At 35.0% G+C, this 22,288-nt stretch overlaps 5 protein-coding genes and 2 long non-coding RNA genes across 7 annotated transcripts in view; 3 read left to right on the forward strand and 4 right to left on the reverse strand.

Annotated features, from left to right (window-relative positions):
* Positions 1–17: 17 nt before the first annotated feature.
* Positions 18–1,284, reverse strand: LOC113475590. Its single transcript, XR_003397341.1, has 2 exons — positions 1,079–1,284; positions 18–1,003 (listed from the first exon to the last, which is right to left on the reverse strand). It is a non-coding gene; the product is annotated as an uncharacterized LOC113475590 (long non-coding RNA).
* Positions 1,285–2,939: 1,655 nt separating this feature from the next.
* LOC100179180 (body wall muscle protein HR-29-like) lies at positions 2,940–3,584 on the reverse strand. The gene has a single exon (XM_002128429.2). It carries the CDS (start codon positions 3,582–3,584, stop codon positions 2,940–2,942), a length of 645 nt encoding a protein of 214 aa, XP_002128465.1.
* Positions 3,585–3,951: 367 nt separating this feature from the next.
* Positions 3,952–4,602, forward strand: LOC100176857 (body wall muscle protein HR-29-like). The gene has a single exon (XM_002128447.2). It carries the CDS (start codon positions 3,952–3,954, stop codon positions 4,600–4,602), a length of 651 nt encoding a protein of 216 aa, XP_002128483.1.
* A 1,832-nt stretch (positions 4,603–6,434) lies between these two features.
* On the forward strand, positions 6,435–9,726 carry LOC100184681. The gene is made up of 5 exons (XM_002128493.5): positions 6,435–6,628; positions 7,239–7,478; positions 7,886–8,071; positions 8,622–8,729; positions 8,991–9,726. The coding sequence occupies exons 1-5, from the start codon at positions 6,482–6,484 to the stop codon at positions 9,213–9,215; spliced, it is 906 nt and encodes a 301-aa protein (XP_002128529.1). The 5' UTR covers positions 6,435–6,481; the 3' UTR covers positions 9,216–9,726.
* LOC113475592 lies at positions 7,327–8,402 on the reverse strand. Its single transcript, XR_003397342.1, has 3 exons — positions 8,241–8,402; positions 7,943–8,105; positions 7,327–7,423 (listed from the first exon to the last, which is right to left on the reverse strand). It is a non-coding gene; the product is annotated as an uncharacterized LOC113475592 (long non-coding RNA).
* On the reverse strand, positions 9,668–20,616 carry LOC100187074 (zinc finger MYND domain-containing protein 11). The gene is made up of 19 exons (XM_002128565.4): positions 20,515–20,616; positions 20,194–20,354; positions 19,459–19,618; positions 18,560–18,727; positions 18,092–18,175; positions 17,372–17,464; positions 16,908–17,036; positions 16,297–16,392; positions 15,763–15,881; positions 15,043–15,169; positions 14,558–14,644; positions 13,954–14,124; positions 13,436–13,511; positions 12,855–12,946; positions 12,362–12,415; positions 11,744–11,829; positions 11,444–11,534; positions 10,872–11,000; positions 9,668–10,108 (listed from the first exon to the last, which is right to left on the reverse strand). Exons 2-19 carry the CDS (start codon positions 20,316–20,318, stop codon positions 9,980–9,982), a joined length of 2,016 nt encoding a protein of 671 aa, XP_002128601.1. The 5' UTR covers positions 20,319–20,354; positions 20,515–20,616; the 3' UTR covers positions 9,668–9,979.
* Positions 20,617–20,786: 170 nt separating this feature from the next.
* Positions 20,787–22,288, forward strand: part of LOC100177635 (cleft lip and palate transmembrane protein 1-like protein) — a gene marked incomplete in the record, with an annotated part of 5,808 nt that continues 4,306 nt past the window's right edge. Inside the window, 2 exon segments of the mRNA XM_009862350.3 lie at positions 20,787–20,996; positions 21,062–21,171. Coding sequence (XP_009860652.1) covers positions 20,829–20,996; positions 21,062–21,171 — 278 coding nt within the window.

Here is a 22,288-nt window from a genome sequence, read left to right on the forward strand (position 1 = left end):
TTTATCCGTATATTTACTTTGAGATTTTCATTCCATGCACTTCAAATCACACAAATATAATCTTACAACTTAAAAGAGTGTCCAGTAAATTGTTTTGTTGTTTGCTTCAACAAAAGAATGTGAACGATTGAAGATGTAGTTAAGCACAGCACGTGATATTGCGGCAATGCTTGGTTTATGTGTCTTCCTGATATTACTGGCAGCATTGGATGAAAAAAACAACTTTTACGCAAAAAATGTTTAAGTATTTGATTTTATTGAGTTGGTTGTATATGTTCTACTTTTCAAAATTAAAATGGTTACGTTAGGTTAGGAGAAAGTAATTGCATCGTGACATCATACTTAGTTTTCTGTATCGCTGCCGATTTGACTTCAATACATATCAATCACGCCAATGTTGAATTGCGCATAATTAATCATGAATATAACATCTTCGCGATAACAACATAGCCTACTGTCGTTCACAATGAACGTTCGCAAATGAAATACTAAGGTAAGCAAACACTAGTCACTAAAGTTTTTACAAGCACGACTTAATTTGACTTTACCCGCAAATCCAATACTGTATACAGTAGGGCGGGGAAAGATGGACACATGTGCACTACATTTTATCGTCCCATTTGGTAGTAAACAAAGAACCGTCAAATAAATATAAAACCGTATCCTCACGACTTCTATAAACCGTTGTTAATTGTTTAAAACACGATCAAGACATTTGGATAATATTTGCTGAAAGGGTCCCATATTACCCCGGAGTACTATACTACAATTCTTGCTTTAAAAGATTCGCTTGCGAAAGTTTTTGTCAAGGCGTCACAATATAAACTTATTGATAGTTGATTACTTTTTCTGTGGGATATGGCATACTTTCAATCAAAAAAATCGAAAGATTGAATATTTGGGGTATATCGTATAAGCGGTACGTGTATAATAAACAACGACATCCAAGAGATTTCTTAGACATTTTCTACGAAATGACTCATTTGCATGAATTTGATTTATCCTGGAATTAAATTAGGTCATTTATGACGTTAGTGCACATAAAAAATGTTGGAAACCTTGAATATCGTTCACTCACGTGTTACGTTTGTTAACAGTGGTTTGGTCCGGAACGCTGCTTTAACGGTCAATCTCGGGGCCTAACTGCTGCTGGAGCCTGTTAGAAGCTGCACTGAAATACTGAATACGACTTGACCATAAAAACATTTAGTTTAATAAAAAACTGCATAAAAACGAATGACATTAAAAGATACGCTAAGCTGTTACACAACATAAACAACGACTAGATACGATTCGATACAGTTTGCTGACGATAATAATTATAACCTTTCCCAACCAAGCAATTAAGCAACCTTTAGCCAACACAGTACAACGAGAACTGCCCGACACACGCAAATCTGAAAAGTGGGAAAGCGCAATGCGCCACACGTGACACGCAGCAACTAATTATTAGACCAACGGCAACAATGAACACGCGGGATCGTTAAAAAAAGTAAGAAGCAAGTCATGCGTGAACAACAGTAATAAGCAAGGCAAAGTAGCAGGTCAAATAGTGATAAGGAAACACAACAGAAAACAAAAAGTGAGAAGAAACACATTCATAACTAAACTAACATGCAATACAAATATTACGTAAACAATAGGAACAGTATGCGTGTCAATAAACTAAGTGCTAAACCCACGACATTACACGCGCATAATAAACTGTCATGCATACAGAGTAGTTGTATTTTTATTTTTTGCAACACATTTCAGTCAATTACGTATGCACTTCACAACCAGTCGAGCGCGAAGCAGTCGAATTTTGCGTCGTTTTCATTACGTGTATTCATATAATGATTATTTTATTAAGGAATACTGTCCCGTATTTCCCGGCCGGTATACGATGCGCTAAAATTACACCTGTTGTGCGAATACCTAAATAACTCCTTGTGTGCTTTTAGAGGTTCCACGGTTTACCCCACCCTCCTGTATTTAAATTATCGGTTATGGCATTTTGTGTGTTTTTATTTTAAAACAAAATATTATTTTGACACTTTTCACCTACTTTCTGCATGCTGTCAAATAAAATAGTGGATCTTCCAATTTAAAACTTTGCAGCGCTTCTGTTCTGCATGAGGTTAGACTTTTTTACATGATCCGAAGCTACGAAAATACACGCATGCAGATAAAAAAAAAGAAACTTATACTTATTCGTTCAGGCAAGTTCTAAAAACTGCCTAAGAAACAGACTAAAAATCAAACACATTAATTTAAAATAAGGAAAAACGCGTTTTATAACAACATTTTTACACGCAAGGAGTGGGGCGGAAAGTCTTTAATACCAACGACACCTTACTTGTTTTAATTGGTTCTGTATAACCAAAGATATTCCAGCTCAAACACCGTGAAATTCAAAAAACTGATTTGAAAGTTGCGTGGCGAAAAAAATTGAGAAGTGTACTACCCACGTGACAAACACGTAACAAAATTGTTGAAGCGTGGCCGCTCTCATTCAGAAAGGCGAGAGGCAGTGTTTTCAGCGAAAAACGAGAGAACAAAAAAAACGCAAAAAAGCACAAAAAAACGCAGGTTTCGCTTTTACGAATGAATCAGTCACGTGACTAGTACGTTCCTACGTCACAATCACGGAGCTCGTATTAAAAAAAGATAGCGCTAGAGATCACTGTTTGAGGACGAATATCTCCGCCTATACTTGACCAATTTTAATAAGCAAAGTATTTTTGGAATCAATAAAACGGTCGCCTAATGAATTTACCATAAAAAATAAAAGTGACGTGGGGTGTGTTTAGGCCCTTTAAAATAAGGAATGACACATTTTATTACAACATATTTACACGCAACGAGTTACGCAGAAAGTCACTAATAAGAAAATAAAACATGATCTAAATTCAAGAGAACGGTCAAATAAAATGATGGAATTAAAATTAAACAATATTTTAATTATCGGTCGTATTATTTTCGTTTGAAATGTTCGTTTCATCAGCTACGTCACTCTCATCGTCAACGGTCGTTGTTTCAGTGACGTCCCTTTTTGCTGAGTCATCTGTTATTGCCACGGGGATTTCCCTTTCTTCATCTTTGTCTTTTAACGATGGAATTAGAGGAGCAGTGATGCGCAACTTCCCAGCTTCGTTCAAAGTCGACGTTAATTCTTCAGCTTTCACGTTATCCGGCAACACTATGGATCGGTGGTATTCGTTGCGGGAATACGACAAGCAGCCATCTTTCTCTTCCTTCGATTCCTTCTTCGCTTCGACGACAACTTTTTGTCCGATCGTCTTCACTTTGACTTCGCTTGGATCGAACCCAGTCAAATCGAATTCGCTGGAGAAGTCCGAACTTTCCTCGGATGCTGTTTTCTTATTTTTCGTCTCAGCCTCCCGTCTCTTCAAAATGAATGGAGCAGAATGATCAAACAACTCCATGAAATCATCCAAGAAATTGGAAGCTGACGTCATTTGGTAGGGATGGAAGAAGCGTCTTGGTCTGCTCATCCGAAATAAACTTGGTTCTTGCATATTCTGCCACGGTGAACGCACACAGCAGCTTCTTTGACTTGGTATAATAACTCGTAGTGCCATTTCGCTTTTTTAGAATATTTCTTCAGTAAAATATCAGTTATTCTGTCTCAAGTTCTTCGCAGGTTTGAATACCCAAGGTGCCTTGCCAGTGTGCTTATATACGATCGACGTTCCTTTCGCGACGTTTCTAGAAAGCGAGAATGTTCGAGAAAAAGCTCGAAAGCGAGAGAACGTTTGTTGTGACACATGACGTACGAGAAGCTTCTCTCCTTTCGAAACTTCTTCTCTAAGTTCTCTCGTTTCGAGAAGTTTCGCGTCTGATCGAAGCGTGTTTAAATACTCGAACATGTCTGTCGTGAAAATATTCACTGCATTAACGAGTATAAGCTCAACGAAGATCAAGATAAGTTAAGGCGAATTATTAAAAATGTCTCTACGAGTATTTCTGCCAAGTCAGCAAGTAATGACGTCACCATGTTGCGGTTTTGGGGAAAGAGTTGAACCTGCATGGTTTCGAGCTCGTTACGCTCGACCATATTTCTACCATCCTTCCCAAATGACGTTACCATCCCATTTCTTGGATGACGTCATGGAGTTGTTTGATCATTCTGCTCCATTCATTTTGAAGGGAAAGGAAGCCGAGACGAAAAATAAGAAAACAACATCCGAGGAAAGTTCGGACTTCTCCAGCGAATTCGATTTGACTGGGTTCGATCCAAGCGAAGTCAAAGTAAAGACGATCGGACAAAAAGTTGTCGTCGAAGCGAAGAAGGAATCGAAGGAAGAGAAAGATGGCTGCTTGTCGTATTCCCGCAACGAATACCACCGATCCATAGTGTTGCCGGATAACGTGAAAGCTGAAGAATTAACGTCGACTTTGAACGAAGCTGGGAAGTTGCGCATCACTGCTCCTCTAATTCCATCGTTGAAAGATAAAGATGAAGAAAGGGAAATCCCCGTGGCAATAACAGATAACCCAACAAAAAATGACGTCACTGAAACAAAGACCGTTGAAGATGCGAATGACGTAGCTGATGAAACGAACAATTTAAACGAAACTGCTACGACCGATAATTAAAATAATGCCATACTTTAAACCGGTCAATTTATTGGACATTTGTCTTGATTTTTTGTTTCTGTTGTAAAACTTGCAAATCGTTTTCACTCTCTTATTTCACTCCAGCGTTAGCTATATAACATGTAAATATGTTGCAATAAAATGTTTTATTCCCTAATTGAATGTGTTGCATAAAGTACTGTGGGGGAAAAGACGAAACAGCTTTACCACGTATCCAAATCCTGATCATGTTTTAAACAATTAACAACGGCTAAGAGAGACGTAGGAATACAGTTTGTAATTCATAGAATGTTTTTTGTTTACTACCAAATGAGACGATAAAATAGATTGAAAGGGTGTCCTATCTTCCCCCACCCTACTATATTTGAATTAACTAATTTTTCAATATATATACTGAAGCAATATTATCTATACTTTGTTCTAGTTACTTCACAAGCCATAGATAATACATATACGTATGTATTATCTATGCACAAGCTGACCCATTTGTATTGTTGTGAAACCGGAAGCATAATCGCTACAGTTTGTCAAATGTTATGTATACGTATAGAGAGAGTAGTTAAAGTTTTTGAGATATCGCAGTTTAAGCTATGTGTTTACTTTTACAAATTAACCGTGTTATTTATATTTTATTTGAAAAAGATAAGAATATTTGCTGTGACGGATTGCCCAACTCCCGGCATGTTACAGCTTTCTATTTGAATTAGGCATGGAGAGTTCATTGAATAAGTAGCCGTGTCCAACGTCCGTGTCCATTGTCGCAATCTATACAATATACCGTCAAATACGAATCAACAAATGTAGTCAAATACGAATCATTAAACATATACTCAGATACTTTCGAGTCATGTTTAACACAGGTTTAACACTGGCGGAGTCGTCCTTATACTCGAGGCTAGATATTCCAAAAGAATAAATGCAATTAGACCCCGGCCTACGAGACTGAGGATAGTGTTCTCTAGTGAGAGCAATTAACCACAACCGCTTAAGCTAACCCTGTGAATTAAATTGCTCAGTATAAGAAGTCTAATACAAAATGAAATTGAGCAGTTTAAGAAAGACAAGGTCATTTTAAGCAGACGCCGATGATCAACGTTCTAATGTTTATTCCTAATGTTGTTGATTTTTAAGTTGAATAATTAACCAATCAACCAATGTCGCTTACTCTTGTACGAAAACAAATCTAAAGAGAAAGAATAAAGAGACCCTTTCTCTTTATTCATTGATTGGAAAGGCGGGTTGCTGTACAGTCTACCAAGCGCTGATAAATACAATACGAAAGCTAACCGTAGTAAACAGTAGGATAGGAGGTGACGAAATTAGTGTTATGACTGAGTTATGTAGCGGAAAAACAACATTCCGGTACTTATAAACGTCAAACGCATTTAAACAGCGTCTCAGTTTGTTAGGCGCATAGTAAGCGCTAGGTCACAAATGCCTCTAGTTGGTCTAGTATTATTTATTAAACGAAACAAGAGTCATTATGTTACAAAAGAAGTTGTAATCGTCAGAAATTCTGAGCGGCCTACGTTTTTAAATGGAGCTTTTACGATTTAGCCTGGGGTAGTAAAATTACCGAGTATTAAAAATAAGTTTTGTGTTGCTACTATGATACAGAGTGTGCCATACCAATTCATAACAACGGGACGATGGAACACGTAGGTTATAGGTATATGTAGCAAATGAGAAGGAAGTTACGTCCTAAGTCGTGACTTAGTTAGGTTTAAGTTAAATTCGTCAAACTTATTTTGCAAGGCAGACAATTCTGTGCGTATTGACAAGTTTGAAATAATTAATCAAATTCGTGTTTCTTTTACACAGAGATAACGAAACTTAATATTGTTTTTCATTTAACCAAAGTTACTAAACCATAGGAGGCATGAGTTTAAACAAAGCCTTAACAGGACTTCATAGTCGCATTGTCCTACACCAGCTATTGAGTCGCAGTAAGAAAATCCCCTGCGCGTACTTCTGTTTGCTCAAGCGGAAAGAGTATGACGTCATGGCGTCGTCACAATCTATGAAAGTGAGTAAATGCACGGGCTGTTGTGAATATGGCTATTTACAGAGCAATAAAATTTACGCCAATGTGTTTCCGCTACTTACTGAATGAGTTCTTAACCAAATGAGTCGATATAAATACTTAGCTTCGGCATGTACTCAAATTTTTACTTTGCTTAATTTGAGCAACCAGATCTACAATCGGTTGCTTTGATGGCGAGAACGAATTATTTTTAAGCGGATGTCACGTTATAATTTGGAAATAAGTGCGGTTACTATCATGGGAACTTCCACTTCATATGCATATGCATAAGCAAATGTATATAATCTATCTAATTTAGCTCTAAGATAGATTCCGCGCTATAGCCACAAACTCAACATGAATGAATGCAACTTACTTCATCCTCGCGAGGCTGAAAAACGAGAGTCGTTAAACACGGGTGTTCTGTTTTATACATTTCGTACGAGTTAACAAGAGGGTTAGGGGGCTGGGTTATGTGTGGCTGATCATTTGAACAACACAATAGCGACCACTGGGTTGGAGCAATTGCGTTATTATTTTCACGTTTACCGTTTGACACGCGATCGTTATTAGTTACAGTAAATTTACCACTTACAATAAATTTTTGTTGCAGCAAAATCACGTCCGATATTTATCCACGCTTGAGTTCATTCGGAACAAAGTGACGTCATTCGAAGGCCCGAAGTCGGAGGATGGGCAGAGAAAAGGAGGTAGTAGCGGGAGGTGGGGAGTGAGCACGGAATGGAAACTTATTTCTTCTTTCGCGTTGGGTGTATTTTCGTGGCTGATGACGTCATACTTTGATAGGCAACATGCAAGAAAAGAAGTTCAGCTGGAATTAATTAATAGACAGGTATGTGTGCGACACATTCATGTTTGTGCCTTTAATTAAGATATAGTAGGTTGGGGAAGATGGGACATCTTTAGCACATAATATCCAAATATCTTAATCGCATATTAAACAATTAACAACGTTCTGTAGGAGTCGCGAGGATACGATTTTATAATTTTTTGACCGTTTTTCATATGTGAAGAGAAAATAGAATAAAAGGGTGTCCCATCTTCCCTCACCCTACCAAATGTAAAGCAAATGTGCAAAAGTCGTGGCTGTTATCTTTTCATGGTGACAGGCAGTGTATTTCCACGTAGGAGATTTTTTTCTGAATATTTATTTAAAATAAGTAAACCAAACGTGCCTGGCCAAAACACTGGAAATGGTTTTGTTAGGTAAAATCTTACATGCGCTTGTTGAAATTATAGATACGCGACTTGTACGGGCCGTTGTACGGCAATCGACTTGTGCAAGAAACTACTTACAGAGCAGTGGTTGGCGAACATGCTGGACTTCAGAATTACTTGAAAAAAGCTGAAGAAGCTAAAGATGCAGACATGATTCGACGATGGAGGTCTTTCGTGTGGAATGTTATGTACCCCATGGATAAGCAGGTGACGTGCGCAACGATGCAATTTACACCAGTGTCTTAATAAGCCAAGAATACTATGTTGCGTTTATTATTTAATAAATAAATTAACATACAGAGTAAAACAGGGTAAACGCCGTCAATACTTAATTTTACCAGGTATAAATATTTTACTATTATAGTACCGTACTTACCTAAAATGTAATATTATTCCCATTGGCAATTAATGAGTGTGAATTTGCGTTGAAAAACTGCTAATGCGCCAGAGTTTCCATTGGATGTTAGTTTGAATATCTCATTGTACGAGTCGGGTCTTTACGCACACTTTTGCTCTATAAGAAGTTTAACTTAAATAACATAAATGGCTCGTTTGTTCACTGGGCGTAGCGACCACGCTTATTTTCTTTCAACTAAATGTAAATATGTTTTTAACTGTAAGCGTGTTTTAACAAGTGTTGTTTTATCGCTATATCCATTCTTTTCGTTTAAAATATTCATAAAAATCTTTGTTACCTTAACCAAAGAGACAGATAAAAGTTATTATTATACTTAATATATAACTGAATATAAAACAGGCGGAAGAATTAATCTGTAAAAACGCTCACTTGATCGTAAACAGTGAATTCCCTGAGGAGTTCGAACAATTCTTGACTCATCTTGCTCAACTACAGTTTGTTATGGAGGTGAGTTCATATATCTGATATCACGGTTGTCCCACTACGTACCTTATTATAGTTAAACGGAAGGCATATAGAGTACCATGGGGTAAGATGGGACGTTTTAAGTGCCTAATATCCAAATACTCCGATAGACCGTTGTTAGTTGTTTAAAACACGACCAGGGTGTTTGGATATTATGTGCTAAAAGTGTCTCGACTTTCCCACCCTATTATATCACGAAACTGCTAACCTTCCGAACTTATTCAAATCGACAATGTGTTTTAGCATTGGAAAAACGAGAATGGTAAACTGGAATCGGTCGAGGAATTTACGCCGGACGATTTTTTGATAAGAAACAACGCACCGGGGGAAAGAGGGTTGAAAGAAATGCTTACACATGTTGAACAGAAATACAAAGAACTTCGTGCGAAACAAAAACAACTCATCGTAGAAACGTCTGCAGACGATCAGTCTGTAACGTCTTTGCTATCTAAAACATTTAAAAAATAGTATGGAAAATTATTTTACCTAATTTGCATTATTGAGTATTTCATTTCCTTGTATAATATGACAACATATGTTTATTTTGTCCGGCGCCGTGGTGTAGTGGTTAGCGCGCCTGTCTGTAACCCAGAGGTAATGGGTTCAAGGCTCGACGCTGCTACCATTGTGGCCGTATGTGTCCTTGGGCAAGACACTTAACGGCAATTGCTCCAACCCACTGGTCACTAATGGGTTGTCTAAATTATCAGCCATACATAAAAAAATCCCAATAACAATAATTACCCACAAAGTAACATACATGGTAAAGCTGGCACGAGGTGTTTAACCCGTGTGATAACGACTGTCGTTTTCCGGCCACGCAAGGATACAGTAAGTTACATTCTTACATTCTTCTTCATATTTAGTTAACACTGTGGCAATGTCTTGCAATATTTGTAAACCAAGTTATTATACTGTTATTCAAGTGAAAACTATTTGTATTTCAAGTTACTTTGAATAAATCTGTTGTTTGCTGCAATTTTTTTTGCACATTTAAACAAATTTACATGCGTGGTAACTTACAAGCGGGTAAGAGGTGTATAATAAAGAAAAATCAGTGTTATAACGAAATAAAAAAAAACAACAACAAATTAGTTTAAAATTTATTTGATTAAAAATTGGAAAATGCATGATTGTTTTACAGTCTTTAAAAAATGAAACACCACTTCATGATTGTAGTTACATAATGGTAGTAGATAAGTAAATACATAAACACACAAGAGATAATGTATCTAGCTTCCATCCTTAGTTGATATACAAAGTGCTGAATGTTCTGTTCTATGCTTATCCATACACGCAGTCGAGCAGTAGTTTGTGTTCCGACAGCAGAATACGTCAGCTTTTTCACCACATAAAGCGCACTGTTAAGGTACCCAATTAAATGTACACTGATTTTTAAACCAAACTAAAAAGACTGAAAGAAAAATATATAGCTGCAACTGATAATTTGCGTGAGAACGAGTTCACAGATATAGTCCGCAGATAGAGGCCTACAGGTCAAGAATCGGGACAGAAAAGGGACTTGGTTGGATCGCTTAGTCAGAACATGAATAAAGGAGTTTGTTCCGACTATCGCGAGAAAGTCACTTTCAAATGTGCAGGGGTGTTTGGGGTAATAAGTCAAATCTGGCCTAAGACTTTAGCCATACAGAATAAAAACATAAGGTTAGATCAGCGGTTCCCAAACTGGAGTCAGTTTTCAGACGGTTACCGTATTTGATAGTATTTGCTTTCATTGGTGTGGTTTTTGCATTTTTCCTAAAGCATTCTTTGATTTTTATATGGTTGTGAAATATCAAAATAATAGCAAAGGGTCCATCAGGCAAATTTTTTTTTTTTTTTGTAAGTATAGTCTGGGTAGCTTTTATATTGCTTAGTCTGAAACACCAACAACACATAAACTTCCTTAAATTTTTGCAAGATTTTTTCAACAGTAGCATGTTTTTATACTATTTCTGCCCAAAAATGGAAACCACAATGCTACACTATTGATCTCAGTTTTAAATTATATGCTGTGTATATCTGTGCTGTAGTCTTGTTCTGAATTGTCTTCTTTCTGTATTCTGACATATTAAAACACTAATTTTTTAAGAAAATTTCAAACAAAGCTTACTCAGTACTCACCCATTGCAACTTTTTTGCTTCCATTATTTTTTTCTCATATTCTTCTTTGAGTTTTTTATATTGTTCGTTATATTGAGCTTCAAGCTCATTCTTTAAGTTAAGTTCAGCATCTTGCTGAGCAAAAGACGCCTGCACGATAGTTTAAAAAAATAAAATGTTATTTTTTTAACCTAAAACAATATTGAAGAATATCACTTATTTATCCTCACGTGGCGGCGCCTCCACAATAATTTGGAAATATAAAATATATATATATAATTTTTTACTTAAATTATATTAAATGAATGTCACTTTTTTTATACTCGAGTAACGGCGCAATGACAGTCATTATAACACAGGTTTTCTGTTTCACACATCCAGTGCTCACTTAAGAGTTGCAAGTATTTGGGAGACTAATATTTTCTTCTCCTTTAGTTTGTGTATGGCTGAATTAATGATTACTGGGTTGAAGAAACGAATGTAGACTGGTAACACCGTGTCTTAAACCCAGTGTCATCCAGTTAAACACTAATCGATATATGCCTTTGACTATTTTGTAAAATATTTTTAAGACGAGTGAAAATAAACTTTACCTTAATGCTGACAGATCGCATAAGCTTTGCTTGTTGCAGATGGTTGCTCTCTACAAGATAGTCTTTAAATTTCTCCAATATAGCACCATACCTGTTAAAACCGGTTGTTACTGTAGTTACAATTTTTAAATTTTAAAACAATGACAGTTTTTATCATAGGTGTTGTGACCAAAACAATTTTTTTTTATTAAATTTTAACAATAAAACATTTTTTTTAAACAAAATTTGACAATAACATGTAATTTTAGTCAAAAAATCTAAAAGTCAAATAAAATAATATTATGAGGAGTATATTTTTACCTAAACTTGCAGCTGCATGCTTTACCACATAACTCCTCATAATTGACTTGAATCTTGACATCTCTATATTTCAACTTAGGCGTCGGCTGTATATAATTTAATTAGCAATGGGGTGATTTACCAAATCCAACAAATCAAATTGCAAGTTTAAAAGGGTAAGAGATTTGCAGCTATGGGTTTTATTGTGAATAGTTAAAAAAAAGAACGGAGAAAAGTTGTAATTGGATTGACGAGGAAACAGGAATATTTTTAAATGTTAAATTAAACAATGAATCAACAAATATTAAAATAAATAAGCAGATATAGCTGGCACATAGTGTGGAGTAATATGAGACACCTTTGGCACATTATATCCAAATATCCTGATCGTGTTTTAAATAATTAACATTGGTCTATGGAAGTCATGAGGATTAAATTTTATAATTCTTTGAATGTTCTTGGTTTACTACAAAATGGGACGAGAAAATAGAATAAAAAAGTAACCCATCTTCCCCATCCTACTATATTATGTTTATGCTAAAAAACTAAATTAACAAAGTTATTACAACATAAACAAGGCTGTTATAACTTATATTTAATTCATGCAACAAAATAAAGAATAATCATCACATTAAATACCTGCATTGCAACGTCTTGTGAAGAATCAACTTTTAATTTCTTAGACTGTGTTGACTGAAAAAAATTTTTCAAAGCTGTTTTGATCTGGTGCTACGAAAACGTAACCAACAAAAATCAAGTCCAACCACTAATGGTAATAGAGAAATATATTTCGCCTAAATGGCATCGTCAGTCTCTTATCTGAAAGTGGTTAGACTTAATTTTTGTCGGTTACGTTTTTCTAGCACAAAGTCATTACTGCGTTTTTAGTAAACTAGAACCGTTCAACTTTATGAACATCAGAGGGTCAGATTTGCTAAATTTATTACAAGTTGTTTTAAAAATTGTTATAAAAAGCTTGTTTTGAAAAATTGTTGTTTGTTTTAAAAAAATTGTTTTGTTTAACTTAACTATATGAACATCAGAGGGTCAGATTCGCAGAATTTTCTCAAGTTGTTTTAAAACTGTTTCAAAAAGCTTAATAAAGATATCGATATTTGCTTGAACATTTTACCTCGTCACTTGAAGTGCTTAGCGATCGTTTTAATGTTTCATCCATCACTGACAGCTTGTTTATTACTGAATCTTCTAAAAGCAAAGGGGAATCTGAAACACACATTTAAGGATTGATATTACAGACAATAAAGTCAAATGTGGATAGTTGATAGATAGATTTATTCAAAATAACAAAACAACAATGATGTTTTGGGTAAAATGATGAATAGGATGAATCCTAACTTATTTATCCTCACAGGGGAGACAACGGCAGTCCTTATATAGGTGTTTTGTTTCACACTCCTCATGCCCACCTATGACATATGTAACTTTGTGGGTAATGATTTTGACAGATCGTGTATTTGTTCATTGTTTTGTAACATATAGATGAAAATTAAGACAGCTCAAATGTGACCACTGGGTTGGACCAATTGCCGTTAAGTTTCTTGCGCAAGAACGCACGCCCACAATGCTAGCAGCATCAAGATTTACACCCAAAACCTCCATCTTAGAGGCAGGGGCGATAAGCACTTTGCCACATTAATACAGTAGAAAATTGAGAAAAAAGCAATCAACTTGATTTAGTTATAAAGTAAACACCTGTCTTTATTTCGTCTCCAATGTCATTGATTTGCAACACCATAGCATCTTGCTTAGGTTGTGGGCGCCCCTCATTCTGTGTGACATTAAACAGTAAATTTAAATATTAGAGCAGGTGTTACTTATTGCCACATCTTTTTTTATTCAAAACATTGATTTTTCAAAACAATAAACACATAAATAATACAATTTTTTACTTTTGCTTTGTGCTTTTTAATGTAACCCAAATGTTGAAAGTAAATTAATAGCAAAACTTTAGTGATCTAATTTCTAATTTCCAAAACTATGCTATATACAATTTTGTAGCCAAACAACAAACAATTTAAGTTTTAAAACAAGTTTAAAACAACAAAAACAACAGAAATCAGGAATCAGTAGAAGGCTAACCAAATCAAATGACCAGATTTTGGGGGCTACCGATTTTTGAAGCCAAGATAAAAAGCAAACAATAACACAAACTAAAAGACTTAGATTTAAAAGACTTAAAAATTATTTTTTTATCCAAAACAACGAACTACCTCATCATCATTATAAACAGGAAAGTCATGAAAATCATGAGCATCATGAGCATCATGAGCATCATGAGCATCATGAGCATCATGATCATGATCCTCATCATCATCTCTCCCATCTTCACCATTCATCTCAGATTTGTTTCCACAATTTTCTCCATTTTTATTCACTTTCATCTAAGTGAAAAAAATACATAAAAATTTCATTGTAAGATTTTTTTTAAATTACAGATCACAGGTTCCCACTGAAGAACATTTTGCGTGGGTTGACAAGCATATAGCATTGTTTGTTTTATTAAAGAATTTAAGAACTAATTACTAGCTATGGCAGAGTTCTTTAACAAAAAATGATTCTTGAACGAAAAACTAATCAGAGTTTAAACAGAAGAATGTCACTGTATCACATTTCATTATTAATTTAAAACGCTCCTGGCTCTACATTTTGAGATTCATTCATATTTGCAGTATTTTTGTAAAATATTCATTTAGTTATTTTGATGAAGTCCAACACAGGCATGGGTGTTAAATGTCTATATAAGTGGCGAAAAACCATAAAAGGTTAAGAAACAAAGACTTGAAACATAGTATTAAACATGTGATAGCCACGTACCATGGAAGATAAGAATGGTTTGTTTTTCCCGATACCAAACGGTGAATCAACCAAAATAATTTGGGCAGCTTTTTCTTTCCCAAGGTCCTGTATGTTTAAAAGCAGTGTATCGCTAAGAAATTTTTAAAACAGTACACGCAAACTTTATACAGTTCAGTTTTAGGCACACAGTTAATTACAAATTACTTGATACACATATAGTACTGTGGGGGGAAGATGGGACACCTTTTGCACATAGTATCCAAATGTCCTGATCGTGTTTTAAACAATTAACAACGGTCTATGGGAGTTGTGGGAACACAGTTTTATAATTATTTGAATATTCTTTGTTTACTTCAAATAGGATGAGAAAATAGAATAAAAAGGTGCCCCCATTTCCCCCACCCTACTATATTTTTAAAGTTATACAACAAAAACATCGCTGGGAAATAAAAATATTTTTTGTTTTTATTGCAAATAAATAGTTTCTGCGTATTATCACTCACACATTCACATTGTCTGATATATTCCTGCATTTCATCATTGGCTTGTTTCCATTGTGGCTTCTTCTTCACTTTAAGTTGAGCAGGACTGACAGTGATGGCTCGTACAGCATCTGCACCAACCCAGGCTCTGTAATGGAAATAAACACCATGGTAAAAATATTTCATTTTTTCCTATGTTTAATTGTAAAATACTATTATATTAGACAAGTGTAAGCATACAAATGTCACAGAAAGTACATTTATTTTGCTTTAAATGTAATATACACTTACCAATACATGTTTCATATACTACACAGCTAACTTTGTGACATTTACGGACAATAATGTATTTGCAACATGCTTTAATGTATGTGCGCATTTATTAAAACGCGAAAGTAAGTTTGGGTGTTTGAGTCAATTTTTAAGGTAAATTATACTGAATAGTTTCCAACAGTAATTTCAATTATTTTTACCATGCTTAAAGTGGCTGCCTTCTTAACCGGAGTCACCAATTACCAATTATTTCAAGTTTTTTTTGATTTTTTTTATGCATGGCTGATAATTTGGACAACCCATTAGTGAATAGTGACCACTGCGTTGGAGCAATTGCCGCAAAGTGTCTTGACGAGCCTTGAACCCATTACCTCTGGGTTAGAGACAGGCGTGATAAGTTGAACCAACTGTGGTATATCGCATTCTGCAACTTAAGTAGAAATAATGGATCTAGCCTCCACTTTATACCTTGGATGTTGCTTCCCGAAGAATCGAACATCAATCCTGTTATCCTCCACACGAATTACTTTGGCCGGCCAAAACTCAAATCCTTTTTGTTTCGCCCAAACCACTTGGTGGGGTGGTTGCTACAATCAAAAGTGTATATTTCATAACATTCTGGTATATTAAACACCTAATTAGACAATGGTAAAATGTCTGAAAAATAGATAATTAGACAATGGTAAAATGTCTGAACAGTATTACAGTATTAAGTTAAAACATTTCCCTAATAGCTTGTGTAGTAGTCACATCATCCCAAATGTCACACAAAACAATTATCAAAACAAGATGATAGCAAACACAAATGCAAGTTTTCAGCAGGCACAAATGTGAAAATGCAATATCTTCTTACAAACAAGAGTTTTTCAAGTAATAACCTAGTAATCTGCAACTGCTAATATAATATAGACAGACAAAGACAATCGTATAGTTTTTAAAAATAAACTTAAAAGTATCCATGGTCCACATTCTGAATATTATTTTAAACTTAGGAAAACTTACACAAGGTTTGCAGAACCATTCTTTGACAGGTTTGGTGTTAGAAAGATGGAAACAGTTTTGACACAAACGAAGTTCCACCAGGTCATGTTGGCATTCCTGAATAAATTAGTTTTATAATCAAGTATATGTAAATAGAAGAGTGGGGCAAAATGGGACATCTTTCCATTCTATTTTTTCTTCCCATTTGGTGGTAAACAAAGAACATTCAAAGAATTATCAAACCGTTTCTTTACGATTCGCATAATGTTGTTAGGAAAAATAGTCGCAAAATTTACAATCTTGACGCAGTCACCTTCGTGTATATGTGTGTATTAGGGTTAGACACTTATTGGTAAATGTTTCAACTTCTAACCCACTTACTAATGGTAATGGGTTGTAATTTTCAATCGTACAGAAAAAAACAATCACCCAAGTTATATTATATATATATATATATAAATGTGAACTTAAAAGTGGCTCGAAATGTATGGGATGGACACCCATCCTACAATAGAACAACTAATGTTGTCCCTGAATGCAGTAATCAATATAATGTTGTATATTACATTAATAATATTTTCCATTAGAAGTATTTTAAAAACTCATAAGTTTATTAAACTTAGTCATCTTACCTCTATAACTTGCTTGGCCAACTTTGTCAGTTTATTATTTTCCCCAAATACGACGGAATAATTGTGAGAAATTAATTCAACTTTTGCTTGAAATTCGTCCACGGATGAAAAAACACAATTTTGGCAATCCTAAAATAAGTAGATAAGCATATATTATATATAAGTCGTTTTCCTTTATTATTTTTATTTAATTTTCAGCCAAAGTTTTTTTTAACATTTCTTCCCGGATTCACTTGGTATGGGAGTTTTTGCGCGTTTAAATCTGATGTGAATTTTATCAGAAACTGTGAATGCTGAAGAAATTTACAGAATATGCGGTGAATAACTCATATTGAGTTCCATTTGTAAATAAATAATAATAAATTATATATATTTTGTAAGCTTGTCAAGTTAGCATAATGAGCAGCACTTTTGAGAAGTTTTAATTTAACAAAAAAAACTCAAGATCTGTATGAAGTGTTCACCTTTTGAAGCATTGTGAGATCATAGTGAGTGTGAATGAAGTAATCATAGAAAGGACAAATTTCCTTGGAAGGTTTCTGGTTAAGTTCCGGCATCTTGGAAGTAAATATATATATATGAATTAAACTTATTTAACATTATATGGCAGGGCAAAGACAGTCGGTATGACCAAACGACAAACACCCCTCTTGCCCCTTATGATTTACCATATATATATATTTATCAATGCCTAAAAGTGTTATATATATATATATATATATGTACCCTTGTTAAAGACTATATCTTTAAATATTTTCAAGGCATGAGTATGGCTGACAATTTTAGGCAACGCACAAAAGGACCACTGGGTTAGGAAATTGCCGTTTATAGTGTCTTGTCCAAGAAAACAGATTTCGACAATAGCAGCAGCTTCCAACCCATAACCTCTCGACAAGAGGCAGGCGCACTAACCATTTTGTCATGGTGCCATTGGCACCGAAGGTCAAAGCCGCAGTAGCAAAGCCAAGGCAAATTTAGTACACTTGGCTGTTAAGAATGATTTTTCCAACATGTTAGCACATTACACAATACCTAAGCGGTGAATTCATATATACATGTGATAAATGTTATAAACAGGATAAGGAAGTAATGATATTTAAACTTTTAGTCCTTAAAGTCACTAATTGATAGCTATGTCGGCAAAGACTTACAAAACAAATATACAAGTGACACAGTCCACTTACCAATTCTTTTTGTTGAGTGGCAACAAAATGCAGACACCGACCTAATTCAATTCTTTCACGTTTCGTTGTTTGTTTATCGCTGGTCTAACATTGAAAGGATTAATTGCAATAGTTATATTAACAAAAGACAACTTTTCTTAATGAATATTTTACTGCCAATGCTACCAAGCATTAGATAATCGTGGATTGAGTACGGAAAAATGATGAAATAAATTTAATGATTTAACAAGAGCTAATTTATTATATAATTGAATGAATGAATGTAACTTGCTTTATCCTCGTTTGACCGGAAAATGACATTTGTTAATTATAACACTTCTGTTTCAAACACCTCGTGCCAGCTTACGAGTTACCATGTATATATGTTACTTTGTGGGTGATTATGTGGGGAATTTTTTTATGTATGGCTGATAATTTGGACAACCCATCAATGTAATTTTAAATAAAATTAAAAAATTTCAAGCTTACATTACACCATGGGCATTTCCAAGTTGAATTTAAGTCTTTTGATTCCATAATAGTTAAGCAGTCAGGATGGTACACAAAGGAACAACCGCTGCATGGGATAACTGTTCCAGCTTCATGGCAACGAAAACAATACCAATCTCTCTTCTCTGATACCAGTTCAGGAAGAAGCTGAAATGTTTTCAACATTTTGTAACTTTTCGGGCCACATATTTTGTAACTTTTTGGGTCACAAGCCTGAACGCTTTTTCTTTCCAAAAATGAATAATAATTACCTTAACACCTTTGGTGAAAAGACAACATGCCTATAAAATTAAATATAAAGTACATTTAATTACAATATTCGTCGTGCGGGCTTTCTATAGCTTAAACGCAAGTGTTAAAAATAAAAGTTTTTCAATTCTTTGAGACACGTCTGTTTGGAAGATACACAGAAAAGTTTTAGTCATAAATTATAATATCATGATTATATCGGTGTTTCGTCTTTCGCACCCCTTAAACTTTTGGAAGTTTTAAGCCCCAGGTTTGATTAAATGAATGTAACTTACTTTATCCTGGCGTGGCAGGAAAAGGAAAATGACAGCTGTTATAACTAGGGTGATCATATACCCCGAGCCGGATTACGAGTTACCATGTATGTTACTTTGTGAGTGATTATTTTTGGGATTTTTTTTCGTTTTATTGAGTATGGCTGATAATTTGGACAAACCATTGGGTTGGAGCATTTGCCGTCAGGTGTCCTGCCCAAAAGCACATACGCCCACAATGGCAGCAGCGACGAACCTTAAACCCATTACATTTTGGTTACAGACAGGCGCGCGCGCTAACCACTTTGCCAAGGTGCCAGATTTGACACGGCATCGGAAAATTTCTGTACTATAGATAAGAGAGATAATAAATACCTGTTCTGGATCCGGGATCCAATAACCTTCTTGTTCAACCCCTAGTTTTGAACCTTTGCAACCAACTGTTATTGTTTCAATGACTAGTCTATCCAGGACAGCGTTATGAATATGATGAAGAATTTGTGTTGGAGTGTAACTGTTGTCTTTTTCCATTACTCTGAATTAAAAACACACAATTGATTATATTGTTTAAATGAACAAGTTAAAAAACATTATGATTATAGTTTTATACTCGCATGGCTGGAAAACGAGAGTCGTGGATATTATGTTTCATACTCCTTATGCACACTCAGAATTTACCATTTGTATTTAAATAGTTAGTGCATTTTTGGTTCTTTTTTTACCACAGTGATTATTGGAGCAATTGCAGTAATGCATCTTGCCGAAGGACAGGTTCTGACAATGACAGTTGCCAGTCTGTAGAGCATGGTAGGTGCAGGATATTGTATGCAAACTTTTGTTGTGCACCCCATAATTTGTTCCATGCACGCATAAAATTAAAAATTTTTTGAAAATGTAAGTGATAGCACGCGCTGGAAAAAAACCATCGTCCACGCACGAGATCTCAACAGGATTTGCCACATTCTGCCGACTAGCAGAATAGTAGCAGCATTGAGCTTTGAATCTTGTAACCCATGGTTATGAGGTAAGAAATTTAACCACATGGGAAGAAATTGTGTACAAATTGTTCATTATTTTTTATGACAAACTTATTTCAGGAATGAATCATACCTTACAACGCGTTGTATATTCGCTATCTGCCGTTGTTTTCTGATCATTTCAATGGCGGAATACAACTGAAGAACAACTTTCGGGTTCGTTCGCCGCCCGCAGTACGCGATTTCCGTATCCGTCATGATGTATTAGAAGTTCCTATTAGCAAGCGTCTGTGTCTGTGTGGTTGTATAAACAAAAATGTGAGAATGAGTATTTATACAAAGCAGTCTACAATCTACAACACTTTTGCTTTGAAACTGCGTAAAACAAGAAACACGCGCCGCTTAAAAACAATGAGATTCCCATGCTCGCATCATAGAATGCTCGCATTGCTACCTTTTTTTGATTCTTGCACAGTTGTTCTGTGGCTTTAGATAACTGCATTGCGACTAATTAAAAATAGAACACCAGCATGTATTTTTTTATTGCATACTGTAAACGTGTAATGATAATTAGAATCGAACAGTCATTCAGTCGCGACGTTTGAAGATATCACTTGAGAAAATTATGTTTGGTCAACACTGCTGACTGGTCAATTTATTATAGGTGCTTCCCCCACTACAAAATTACAAAATAACGGTTCAAATTTTTTGTAAGTAACCAGAATTTGTAATCACAATTACTTTTTAGTATAGAATCATAACTAGGAAATGAAGCTCTTTTCTTTTACCTCACTTACATTAGTTGCTTTTACGATATATGCAGCTAATGCGTTGTGGATGATTTACAGTATATGGCACCCTGAAGAATGCAAGTTACCTGAAAGAAGAAAATATTGCATAAAATCTCATATTTTGGAAAAGAAAACCAAATGGAAGGTAAAATACACATACTTAAATGTTCGGTATGCATGAAACGTTCACTTTTATTTATTTTATTATAGTTGAAAGTATTTACATCAACAAAGCAGCAAAGTCAAAATGAACTTTCTGCAGCAAAGAACCCATCAGTCTACCAATGGAAGAATTTTAACTTTTCTAAACCAAAAGATGTGTAAGTAAAAAATTGCAAACATTTTGTAAAAGCCTAATAATCACACACAAACTTCTATATACATAGTAACTGGTAATAATTCTTGAATTGCCACGCCGGAAATGCCATTCTCAGCTAAATCCGATTTTGCTTTTTTAGTCGCCCAAGTAAAATTTTAGTCGGTAGGTTCCGACCACTAATTTCTGTAATAAATGCACAGAAATTTAGTCGGCCGACCAAACAAGAAAAACACCGACTAAATTTTATTCTGCCGACCAAAAAAATGTGTTAAACAATGGTTATCGCGACCGACTAGTTTAGTTGGTAGCCGAGAATACCATCCCAGATGAGAGTAGGAAATTCAACTATTTGCTCAATGTATTTGAATTATGTCTAAAACGAAATAGAAAAAAAATATGACAATTGTTTTTTTTTTAAATTAAATTTTCAATAAAAAGCACTATATAAAATTCCCAGTGTTCTGATTTCATTTACATTTCAGGGCAATCAATGTGACGTTGCCAACTGAAACAATTAATAATGGATCACTATACCTTCACTTTCTTCTTCACCCACATGGAGAGTCGGCTTTCAACAACATACATTCCCTACATCAGTGGACACCAGTCACCGGATATTTAGTACCACAATCATATTTCAAACTTATTCACGATAACTCAACAGTATGTATAAACTTTTTTTTTGTAACATGTTAATAACCTTGAACATAACATCTGTTTATTCTGACAGACATACATCCAATTTTACCATTAATATGGTTCTTAATTTTTGACTGAAAATTGTTGGTTTTCTTTTCTTTGTACACCCCAATTTGTTGTAGGTTGCAGGTAAAAAGCTGTTAAGGATGCATTATTTGAGGCCAGAAGATTCATTTAAATGCAAATTAAAATGCTTGCTTTTTGTATCGTTAAAAAACAACAAAGTATAAATAACTGCCTAAATTTAGCTATGCATTGAACCTTTGGCACCAAACCTGGGGTGGCAGGGTGGGCAGGCCAACTCTTAAATTGTAAAAATCAACACTGCATTAATTAGTGATTTCTATAACCAATAAATTAGATTTGTGGAATGTATGTCTAACCACCCTGCCTCCCCTGTGTTTTAAAGTTTGGTGCCG

Source organism: Ciona intestinalis, unplaced genomic scaffold, assembly GCF_000224145.3.
Source record: "Ciona intestinalis unplaced genomic scaffold, KH HT001068.1, whole genome shotgun sequence".
NCBI lineage: Eukaryota > Metazoa > Chordata > Ascidiacea > Phlebobranchia > Cionidae > Ciona > Ciona intestinalis.

What these genes read in the sequence shown, in the direction of transcription:
- LOC100179180 (XM_002128429.2), bottom strand. Translation starts at nt 3,584, where the DNA reads ATGGCACTACGAGTTATTATACCAAGTCAAAGAAGCTGCTGTGTGCGT.
- LOC100176857 (XM_002128447.2), top strand. Translation starts at nt 3,952, where the DNA reads ATGTCTCTACGAGTATTTCTGCCAAGTCAGCAAGTAATGACGTCACCA.
- LOC100184681 (XM_002128493.5), top strand. Translation starts at nt 6,482, where the DNA reads ATGAGTTTAAACAAAGCCTTAACAGGACTTCATAGTCGCATTGTCCTA. An exon ending in CGTCGTCACAATCTATGAAA is followed by an intron (nt 6,629 to 7,238) that starts GTGAGTAAATGC and finishes TTTTTGTTGCAG; the next exon opens with CAAAATCACGTCCGATATTT. An exon ending in AACTACAGTTTGTTATGGAG is followed by an intron (nt 8,730 to 8,990) that starts GTGAGTTCATAT and finishes AATGTGTTTTAG; the next exon opens with CATTGGAAAAACGAGAATGG.
- LOC100187074 (XM_002128565.4), bottom strand. Translation starts at nt 20,318, where the DNA reads ATGACGGATACGGAAATCGCGTACTGCGGGCGGCGAACGAACCCGAAA. An exon ending in CCACTCAACAAAAAGAATTG is followed by an intron (nt 17,465 to 18,091) that starts GTAAGTGGACTG and finishes TTTACTTCCAAG; the next exon opens with ATGCCGGAACTTAACCAGAA. An exon ending in ATATCAGACAATGTGAATGT is followed by an intron (nt 14,645 to 15,042) that starts GTGAGTGATAAT and finishes TTAAACATACAG; the next exon opens with GACCTTGGGAAAGAAAAAGC.